General features: G+C 34.5%; 1 protein-coding gene across 3 annotated transcripts; it reads left to right on the top strand.

The window, feature by feature from the left end:
* The first annotated feature begins 567 nt into the window (after positions 1–567).
* On the top strand, positions 568–9,792 carry LOC142642496 (putative disease resistance protein RGA4). 3 transcript variants are annotated; one of them, XM_075816862.1, is made up of 11 exons: positions 568–4,044; positions 4,584–4,675; positions 4,760–4,967; positions 5,699–5,815; positions 6,709–6,849; positions 6,984–7,076; positions 7,308–7,504; positions 8,107–8,221; positions 8,300–8,547; positions 9,066–9,161; positions 9,266–9,792. In XM_075816862.1, exon 1 carries the CDS (start codon positions 685–687, stop codon positions 4,000–4,002), a length of 3,318 nt encoding a protein of 1,105 aa, XP_075672977.1. In that variant the 5' UTR covers positions 568–684; the 3' UTR covers positions 4,003–4,044; positions 4,584–4,675; positions 4,760–4,967; positions 5,699–5,815; positions 6,709–6,849; positions 6,984–7,076; positions 7,308–7,504; positions 8,107–8,221; positions 8,300–8,547; positions 9,066–9,161; positions 9,266–9,792. The 3 variants fall into 3 exon arrangements, with proteins under 3 accessions (XP_075672977.1, XP_075672976.1, XP_075672975.1); XM_075816861.1 differs by having other exon boundaries at positions 4,533–4,675; positions 4,785–4,967; XM_075816860.1 differs by having other exon boundaries at positions 4,533–4,675.
* The last annotated feature ends 1,278 nt before the right edge of the window (positions 9,793–11,070 follow it).

Here is an 11,070-nt window from a genome sequence, read left to right as displayed (position 1 = left end):
TTATCGAAAAATGATGCTTTTATTATTATTATTATTTTTTTTGAGAAACTTTGAAACGACAGAAGCACATGGTTAGATGCTTTAGATCAACACAAACACTCCAGCATCTTTATTACTTTATAATTTTCGGTCAAAGTTACCAAGTATTGATTCGAGACTAATTAATTTAACCAAATGTGATAGCATAGCACCAAAACATTTTGGGAATGCTCTGATAAAAATAATATTAAATTTTGGGACTGCTGAAGTCGACAACATTGTCAAATGACTCAAATGAAATGAGCGTATTTTAATATTAATTTTAAGAGAAGCCTTCTACCACATAAATTACCATAATTTTTCATTAAAAAAATTACTATAATTTTTGTCATAATTATTTTATGTTTGATATTATAATTTATTGTTTGTTATTTTCATATTCACTCACCAATTTTTTTTTTTACTGACATGTAAATGCAATTTGTATCATTTTATGTGAAATTATAACTTTTGTAATTTTAAAGTAGAAAAAATTGTAATGGTAATGTGAATGTGAAGGGGAGCTGTGTGTTATTATCAAGCAAACACTAAAAAGCAGAGTAATATATATTGGTCACTCTGCCTAGCTAGTACGTTCTCTTCACAGATATTGTTCTCATCTTACCATTCTCATAAAGATAGTATTCATTCAATTCACTGTTAGAAATGGCGGAAGGAATTTTGTTTGACGTTGCTGCGCGAATCATCGAGAAAACAGGCAACCTAGCTGTCCAGGAGCTTGGACTACTCTGGGGTGTCAAAGACGAGATTGTAAGACTCGGGGAGAAGGTTTCCACAATCAAGGCTGTGCTTTTGGATGCAGAGAAGAAGGAGCAAACCAATCAACTCAAAGTGTGGCTAGAAAGACTGAATGATGCCATTTATGATGCAGATGATTTGCTAGATGATATCTCCACTGAAGCTTCACAACGAGAAGTGATGATGGGCCAGAATAAGAAGTCCAACAAGGTATGCATCTACTTTTCCAAATCGAATCCGCATGCATATGCACTTAAAATGGCTCATGAAGTTAAGGCAATGTTGGAGAGGCTAGATACTATAGGAAGGGATAGGAAGCTGTTCCACTTTGAGGAGCGTCTTGAGGAGACCCAAGTTAGGAATAGGGCAAGAGAGACTCATTCTTTTGTATGTGCTGAAACTGTTATTGGGAGAGAGAATGATAAAAAGGCAATTATAGGAATTCTTTTGGATTCTAATGTTGAGGAGAATGTTTCGATTCTTCCGATAGTTGGAATCGGAGGGTTAGGGAAAACCACGTTAGCTCAACTTGTATTCAATGATGAAGAATTCAAGAAACATTTTGACCAAAAATTTTGGGTGTGTGTCTCTGATGACTTTGAGGTAAGAGTAATTGTTGAGAAAATTATAGGGTGTGCAAAAAATAAAAAACCAAAAAACCTTGAAATGGACATGCTGGTTAAGGAGCTTAAGAAAGAAATTGATGGAAAGAGATACTTACTTGTGTTGGATGATGTATGGAATGATAATCGTCAAAAATGGCTTGACCTAAAAAATCTTTTAATGAGAGGTGCAAAAGGCAGTAGAATTTTAGTGACAACACGTGAGGAGAAGGTTGCAAAGATTGTACAACCTATGCAACAATACATTTTAAAGGGTTTAAATGTAGATGATGCTTGGATTTTATTTAAGCAAATGGCTTTTGAAAATGGTCAAGAGCCAAAGAATCCAACAATCAAGTCAATTGGAATGAAAATAATTGAGAACTGTAAAGGACTCCCTCTCTCCATAAGGAGTATAGGAAGTCTATTATATTTTAAAAATCCTGAAAGAGATTGGTTGTCATTTATGAATAATGAATTTTTGAAAGAAGTTGATACCTTGCAAACACTTAAATTAAGTTATGATCATCTTTCATCACATTTGAAGCAGTGTTTTGCTTATTGTGCTTTATTTCCAAAGGATTACAAAATTCATAAAACAACATTGATTAAAATGTGGATGGCACAAGGGTTCATTAGATCTTCAAGTCCAAATCAATGCTTGGAAGACATTGGTCATGAATATTTTATGGATTTACTTTGGAGATCATTCTTTCAGGAAGTTGAAGAAGATGGGAAAGGCAACATATTACAATTTAAAATGCACGATCTTATGCACGATCTTGCAAAATTAGTAATGGCATCTGATTGCGTCACTTTTTATTCAAAAGAGGAAGGCATTCATGAGAAAACTCTTCATGTGTCATTTGGTGGAACGAGTCTCTCATCATCGAAAATTCCAGTCTCATTGTATAAAGCAAGAAGGATAAAAACATTTCATTTGCCAAGTCATTCACGATATCAATATGTAAGATTGGGTAAGTCAACTTGTGATGCAATTGTTTCAAGTTTTAAGTTTATACGCTGGTTGGATCTGCATGCTACGAGAATTCAATCAATTCCAAGTTCTATTGGGAAGTTGAGACATTTAAGGTATCTCGATGTATCTTATAATCCCATTAAGATGCTTCCTAGTTCCATCACAAGATTGTATAATTTGCAAACACTAAGACTCTCTGAATGTTATATTAAGGAATTGCCTAGAGATATTAGCAAATTAGTCAACCTCACACATATTGATGGGGAATTATGTTTGACTCATATGCCACGTGGACTGGGGCAATTAACTAAGCTTCAAACATTGTCACTGTTTGTGATGAGTCAGAATAGCTCTTTAGACTTCAGGCGCCACGGTGGATTGAAGGAACTCAAAGGGCTAAACAAGCTGAGAGGAACACTAGAGATTGTGGGATTGAGACACGGGAAAGAAGCTGCATCAGAATCTAAGGATGCAAATATGAAAGAGAAAATACATCTTCAAGACTTGACGTTATCATGGATAGAAGAAGACGTGGATGAGTCCAACTTTGGGTATGATGAAGAGTCACTTAAAGCCTTGCTCCCACACGGCCTACCTTCAAATCTTCAAGAATTGCGTTTAATTAGATACAGGGGAGTGAAATTTCCAAGTGCGATTTCTTCGATTTCAAATCTCGTAAAATTGTCCTTCGATAGATGTAAAAAATGCCAACATCTTCCACCGTTGGATCAGTTTCATTCTCTCAAAATTCTCTTTCTTCAAGGAATGGATGATTTGGAGTACATATCAGAGAGAGAAAACAACGGGGAGGTCTCTGATTCTTCATTCCTCCCATCTCTAGAGCAACTCGAAATTTGGTTTTGCCCTAATCTAAAAGGATGGTGGCAACGACAGAGGGATTCTGTTGAGGAGCTCCATAATCATTCACTGCCTTCATTTCCTCATCTTTCCTACTTACGAATTTGGAGTTGCCCTAAGCTGCTATCCTTACCTCTCTTTCCATATCTTGAAAACCTAAAGCTGGATAAATGTAGCTTGAAGCCACTGGAGCAAACACTGAGAATGGAGGTGATAAACATGGCAACCCCAGAAAACCTTACATCAATAGCGGTAACATCAACCTCTTCTTCTTCTACACTTGCCGCTTCCCCGTTCATCCCTCTCTCCAAATTGAAGTCCATGTCAATACAGAATATGGAGGAAACTCTGCCCAAGGAGTTGATGTGCAACCTCATTTCTCTCCAAGATTTAGAGATGTATTATTGTTGTGGCCCTCTCCCTCTCTCTCGACATCTCACTGCCCTTCAGAATTTGAGAGTTCGTGGTTCTGAAGAGGTTGATTTAATAAACGATGGAGATGAGATGGAATGGCATGGCCTTCAGAGCCTTTGCAACCTAGAGTTCTACAACCTTCCAAATTTGGCCACTCTACCGGTGGGGATTCAACATCTCACCTCTTTGCAAAAACTCAGGATTAAAAGTTGTCCAAGTTTGTCGGCTATACCGGAGTGGATCTGTAACCTTACCTCTTTGCAGACACTGAATATTTCATATAGTCCCATCTTATCGAAAAGATGCGAAAGAGAAGCGGGTGAAGATTGGGGTAAGATTGCGCACATCCCATCAATTTATATACGAAATTGAACGAGTAGGGGCTTCATCTGGCACATCCCATCAAAACCACTGGTAATATCTCTTTTCTTTTTTTCCTCTTTTAGATGCTTTTAGGATTTTCATTCTTTGATTTATGACTTCCCATATTAGGAAAAAGAATATGTGAATTTTCCCAAATCTATTTCTTCGTTCTAGCAAATTACATCTTTGTATATTGAACTGAGGTGGGAGAGTTGTTCTGTTCTATATGCTTCATTTCATCTCTGTTTTATTATGTAAACAGAGTACAATCAATTGCTTGATATTTGATACCAGTGAAACATCTGTGGCTTTGGTGATTGAATTCCTGATATATATATGTTTAAATCAATTACAATATCAAGCATTTTGTCATTGCCTGATATTTGTGTAATAGTTTTGTTTTCATTAAGTTGTCTTGTTCCTTACCTAATTAAATCTTTTGAAATAGATTAGGTTCCAATTTTCCCCCCTTTTATTCATAGTTAGCAAATTACTACTTTCCTCAAGCAGTACCATTTTAATTTATTTCCCAAACGTAGGTTTGATTGATTCTCTTGAATGAAAGACCATAACTTGGTGTTACAACTCAGAGTACTCCCCAATTTCATGAATAGCTTAAATTCATGGTGAATGACTCGTGGACTTCTCAACCAGCAAGACTTCCTTGAACAAGGATTACTTGGTGAGTTCTATTACTTCATAAGCAAGTGGTTGCCTTCATCTTTGTCTGCTTCATTTATTTTTGAGGTGGGTATGTCACTTTTAGGAGAATGAAGCATGAAGCAATGCAGGGTATTGGAGAGGTGGATTCATCACTGATATTTGTGCTCTCACCAATGAGGATTTCACAAAGATTTGTAGATTTTGGGAATTCATCAGTGTCCCATCTTACCACAAAGATGCAAAAGGAAGTACATGAGGATTTTCATAAGATTTTGTTACATCCTTTTGTTGGAAGGGGATCCAATTCAATGGTAAGAAAACCTATGTCTACGTATCATTTTTTTCTCCCTATCCTTAATAGAAATCAAAATCAAAATTTCTTATTTTTTCTCTCCAAGAAATGGAGCTTAATGAAAATATTTTGGTTTCAACAATAACTCAATGGTATTAGTACTTTTGTTGTTCTCTACAACTCAAAAAAATGTGAATTTTCCTTTTATCTATTTCTTATTTATATCATGGTATCTCAAACTGAGTTGATTAGGTGGCGTATCTAGATGCCATGGTTTCTCACTATGTAATTTGTAAATAGTGTCAACATTGGCACTTGGCGATAATGTGGTAATGTTTGTGGGGGAGGAGTAAATCTAGCGTATACATCTACAGTGTAGTAATGAGCTTGTTGTGTAGTATTTGTGTTTATTCCTTTTTCGTGTTGTGCAATATCTACAATTGATGATGACAACCACAACAAAAATTCACAAAATCTAAGTTAAGTTGCTATGAACTATTTTGTCAATAACAGATAATTTCTACATTTCCTCCTTAATTTGTTTAGTAGCTTGGCGTTAATTGAAAAGAAAGGTGCTCCACTTGGTGTTCTAGAAGTTCACAATTTTAGGGGTGGATTTCACTTGGTGCTGCACTTGGAGTTGATTTCACTTTATAAAATGAGTCACATCCTTAATTAAATGGAAATTGTTCCTATATTATATTGAAAAAAATCAAAGTACCATATTTTTCTAAATATATAAAATTTTAGATTGCAGGTTGCCTTGGGTTTAGATCATAAGCTAATGATAATGCTCAAAGTGGTACCAAACAAAGGAACTATTCATTTTCCTGATGGTTGCCTTTCAGTTATTGTATTCTCCTACAGGTAATAAAATACAAGTGTTCAGTTCACAAAAAAAAAGTGTTTTATTTTGTTTAATTTTACCTCATTATTGTTAGTGTGACAGGAAGGGGTTAGGGGAGGATGTAATTTATTTTTTTATTGTTATTTTGCCCTTGCATTAAAAAATGATCTATGAGATGTAATTTCAATTTTCTTTGCATGAATCATCCATGAGTTAAGTCATATACAATATCATTAGTTACTAACTTCCCCATTTAGAGTCCTTTGTCATTTGACTCTGCCTTCACCTCTTCGCGACCTGATTCTGATTGATTTTTCATAGTATTGCCTTAGCTAGTACATTTTAGCTTTACCTATTAAGGCGAATGGGCATCTAGGTTTTTCCCATTTCTTTTGTTGGGGTGTGATGAGAAGTGAAGGGTGCCGGTGGGGAGGGAGAAAGAAAGAAAAATACTTTATGGTAGAGAATACAAAAATCCCAATGAATTCTTTCTTGAAATGAGGAATTAATTCTATGAATACCAGTCTAACTATCATACCCCAAACCCGAAAGGGTCCAAAGCATGAGAAAGACATCTCAAGGGTACTTGTAGATTTTTCCTTTTTGACAAATCAATCCAATTAAATCATATCAAGTACCAACATTAAGAATTATCATAATAATTCCATTAAATATACTCCCAAAGTAAGTCAGAACTCTATACAATAAATACAATGACCATTGACCACAAAAGAAATGAAGGTTTGAATAATTAATTACATGTCAACTTGTCCCATTAGTGGAAATGAAGTCATAACCACTGTAAGATACAAAAGAATTGGGTCAAACAATCTAATAATTTTTTTTTTTTTTTGTTTCTTCTATTAGGTTGGGCAGTTACACTAGCTCTATCTTAATTCTTCTCTTTCATCAGGTTTAGTGAGTTTATCAGTTACTGGATTTTAACAGAAGCCTGAGGAGTATTGAATACTGAAGCCGACAAAGCTTAAGACTGCATGTCTCTTCAAACCTAGCTGGTAATAAGATTATGCAGCAAACTATTAGAAAAGGAATGGTAACAATCTCATCTATTACCAAATTTAATCTTTTCTCATAATGTAGGTTTCATTTTTTGGAAATTTATTTGCAATGTGGTTGGCATATTATTAGTTTCCTCTCTTATTCAGTTTTTATTTCATTCTCAAACAGATCGTTGGTAGGTTCTAATGAATGAAGAGCATAGCTTGTTGTTAGTGTAGACTACAGAGAACTCCCTGATTTCATCGATAGCTTGATTTCATGGTAAATGATTCTTGGACTTTTCACCACTTGTGACGTTGTTTTCTTCATAAACGTTATTTCTTGTGCTTCTCAAAGTATAACCTTTATTCCTACATAACAGTATTCTTAAAGCTTCTTATAGAAATTAATCACAAGAACTCTCAAAAGAATTATTTAATCTGGACTAAAGATGCAACTAGTTACTACAACAGGTTTTGATATTATTATTTTCTCTATTTGTGCAAGGTCCAGACTTGATCCGTGTTTTTCGATGAGAATGCCATCTGAACTTGCTCTGACAGAATAGTGGTTGATATACAACTTACTAAAGAAAATAAGAGATTAGCATTGTCAGGATCCATGTTCAAGTGACTAGCTGTTTTGCAGGGAAAAGACATAATTTTCCAGTGAGATGGCTCCCTAGACTTTCCATGAACAACGATTTCTTGGTGAGTGCATTCGGTTCATTAGCATGACATTTGCTTTCATCTTTGAAATTGCCTCACATTCTTAAGTATGCTTGGCATACAAAATAATCCACCAATGGACAATTATGGTTATGACGCCTATGGCATATCACTTGAATCCAGCGCCTTCTAGTCTCAATAACAGGAACTCCGTTTTCACAAGGCTTCAAATTGAATGCTAAATAATTGCATGCTTAATGGCATTGAGTTGTCTACTCTTGAACTAAATTTGGCGGTTTTTATGAGTGCAGTCAGTGGACTACCGGCATTGACAGAGCTACGGTTCCTTCTCTTTTGTAGACTTTGTTGATCATTTACATTTTAGCTTGTAATTCTTTAGAGGTTTTCTGCTGCTTGTATGGGTAGAGGTCCACTCATTTTAATAAATTTTTTATTAATCCAAAATAATAATAATAATATGATTGCTAAATAACTATAGCTATCAAACAAAAGACAACAAACGAGTACACTTCCAACTGTTCAGTTCTACAAGTAAAATTATGAATACATTATTGTTACTAATAGGAACTCCTCTCTTCATATTGCTCATATTAATGTTTCAATTATATTCACTTTCTTGGTAGTGGTTCTTGTATCGGTGAGTATTGGAATTGGGCACATGTTCCAGAAGTTTCATTCTATGAATCAAGTTACAAATATCAACACTTTTCTGGACAGAAATTTGCATTCAAGGAGAAGGTAAGGCTCTGTCTCAATTCATCCAAATGAAGCTCCTAGTTTTCCACCTGACTCTTATTTGACATTTTTTCTTACTAGAAATTATGAAATGTTCCCAGTATGTCAAATAAAATTGCTGCACAAATGACTGCAAAGGTTTTCCACTACAATTTTCTCTGGTAGCAGCTTTTCAGAACCCATGGAAAAATGGGCTTCTAAATTCTTATTGTCTCAACTGATTAACAAGTGGATTAGAGAGTTTTTTTTCCTCCCAAGGAGTTTTCCATTGATCAGACTATCCGTGGTTAGTTTGCAGTTCCTGGAGATTTTATTGGTCCTCCTTGGTGGTTAGTTTCTCTCACATTTAAACATCAGAATGGATTGTTTATCTTAGAAATTTTTGATTGGTTGATAAATGTGTGAAGTATGCTTTCTAGATATTGTGAGAAAGAAGTTATTTTCGCTTAATGGATAAAATTTAAATATAGGTACTTGCACTCCGCTAACTTTAGGAAACAAAAGCCTCACATAGCATTCAATTAAAAAATTTGCATTATTGTTTTCTTCACCCACAAGATTTTCAAAATATTTCTTAAGATAATCATTATATGCATGTTTGGATGAAGTTTCATATTATTTTTTTTGAGCATTGATTATGTGTTTGAGTTCTTTCTTCTTCCACGAGAGTGGAAAATTAACCACGGGCCTTTAGCTAACCTTGTTTGAATGCATTTCTTGTTAGGCATTGATCAACTCAGAATTTTCAATATGTTAATTGGATTTAACACAATTAATCAATTTCATTTGTTATTCATCCAATATTAAGTTTTGTCCTAACAAATGCCAGGTTACTCTTTTTTTGCAGATTAGATGACAAGAGCAACAAATGTCATCTCATAGCACTGTGAAGTCCACCACCTTGGAGGACTTGTGCTTTTGTGTAGTAGAATGGAAAATAGGGGTAAGTGGATATAATAAAAGAAAAACATCAATTTTTGGTTTTGTATTTGGTTGACTGCGTTTGCATAACTTGCCTATTGTCTTATGATAGACTTCTGTGTCCAGAAATATGTATAGGTATCATGTTGGAGCAGATATAAATTTGATTTAAACCAAGAAGAGAATGAGAATTAGCAAATGAAGGAAGCAATTGAAGGAGTTCTTGTTTGTTCCATGTAGTCGAAGACCTAACAACCATCAAGAAGAGCTGCTCTACCCAACTGGGAGGGGTATTCTTAAGTTAGGAATTCAACCACCAATGTCAAGTGTGAAAGTCAAATTTGAGCCGTATCTGACTTGGACTCCTTTTGTTGACTTTGGGTTGGACTCTATTCCTTTTTGGTTTTGTACTGTACTTGGTTTAGGATTTGAATAATTTTCCTACTGCACCTTGACTTGGGGTACTATATATATGTGGGCTCTTTATGTAAATATCTTCAGCCTTGGCTCTTGTAAACTGAGAGAGTGAGAGTTCTTTGAATGTATTTGGAGTTAGGGTTCTATGAGAGTGTCTTTGTATCACATTTGTAATCTCATTATTTTCTTAGTGAAACTTTCTTGACACCGCCCGTGGATGTAGGCTTAAGGCTGAACCACGTAAATCTTTGTCTTCTTGTGTGATTCCTTTTGCTATTTTTCTGTTTATATTCACATAACCCCATTATTATTCTCTACACTTACAAAAAATTGACGTTAAAACTTATGCTATGTCAATAGATCTCTTCTATTGATCCCTCTCTCCTGCTAGTCATTTAGAAAGGTAATCTATTCCCCCTTTATCTGTTGGTTATTTCATTGGCAGAAAACTTGCAAGCTTGAATTTGTTTAATTCCTTTGTCCCCATTTCTTTGGATGAATTTTGCAACTCTAAATATGTTTAGTGTTGCTGTGAGCTATACAATGAGTTTTTCATAGTTTGTCTCCTTAAGTTTAAGGTATCCATAATTTCTTTATTTTATTTGTGCATTTTGATGAATCCATGTTTATACATGTACTTGGTTGAAAAGTACTTGTAAATCAAGCTTCATGTAGTGGAATTTTATGAATATACCAATTCAATCTCTGCAAATTGCAGATATATGCATTTGATAATTTGGAGATCAATTATCTTGCGTGCTTTACTATTATCAATTAGTTCCACTTACTGAACCAATTTATCTGCCTAGAAAATTTCAATATCTCCTGTAAATAGATATTTGCTAATTGTCAGGTGTAATTTTCTTACCCCTTTCTATTTGTTTAGGAATCACAATTTTTATACCTCAAAGTTTGCCCTATATAGAGGAGAAAAGCTATAAAGTTGAACCAACTGATTATAAATGTTGATTAGATCAAGCTCCAGGGACAAACGGTGAGACCTTTTTTGCGAAGAAGAGGCACTATCGTGGTCTAAAAATTGGTGATTTATGTTATGACTGCTAGATAGATATATAAGATCATTATAAGAACGTATTTACTGTTTTTTTCAAAGTATGTTCAAGTGCAACAGATGCAATTAGCATGTTATAGTTTATTCTTCTGTGTAGTGTGGATATCATTGAAGTGCTCTGTCCTCAATTAGATACCACTAAATACTCTACATATCTACAGCGTATCATACCAACAATCATGCAGGAGAAATTAAAAGCAAAAGCATAGCCTTTAACCCATTGGATAAAGTTCTCCAAAAATCCTTGTTAAACTGATATTATTGAAGGGAAAGGGAATGATTATTACATGTTGGCGTCAATCTATATCTTTAAGTGGATTGTAGATTTAGTTGACAACAAAACTGTAGACATTTCATTAAACATTCTGCTAATAGTAAATGCCTTCAATATCTATTTTTTCAATATATGCCAATTTTTTTTAAAAAAAATAAAATAAAATAA

Source organism: Castanea sativa, chromosome 7 (assembly GCF_040712315.1).
Source record: "Castanea sativa cultivar Marrone di Chiusa Pesio chromosome 7, ASM4071231v1".
In the NCBI taxonomy this organism is placed as follows: domain Eukaryota; kingdom Viridiplantae; phylum Streptophyta; class Magnoliopsida; order Fagales; family Fagaceae; genus Castanea; species Castanea sativa.
The sequence above is the reverse complement of the archived record's forward strand: the minus strand, read 5'-3'. Positions and strand labels throughout refer to the sequence as shown.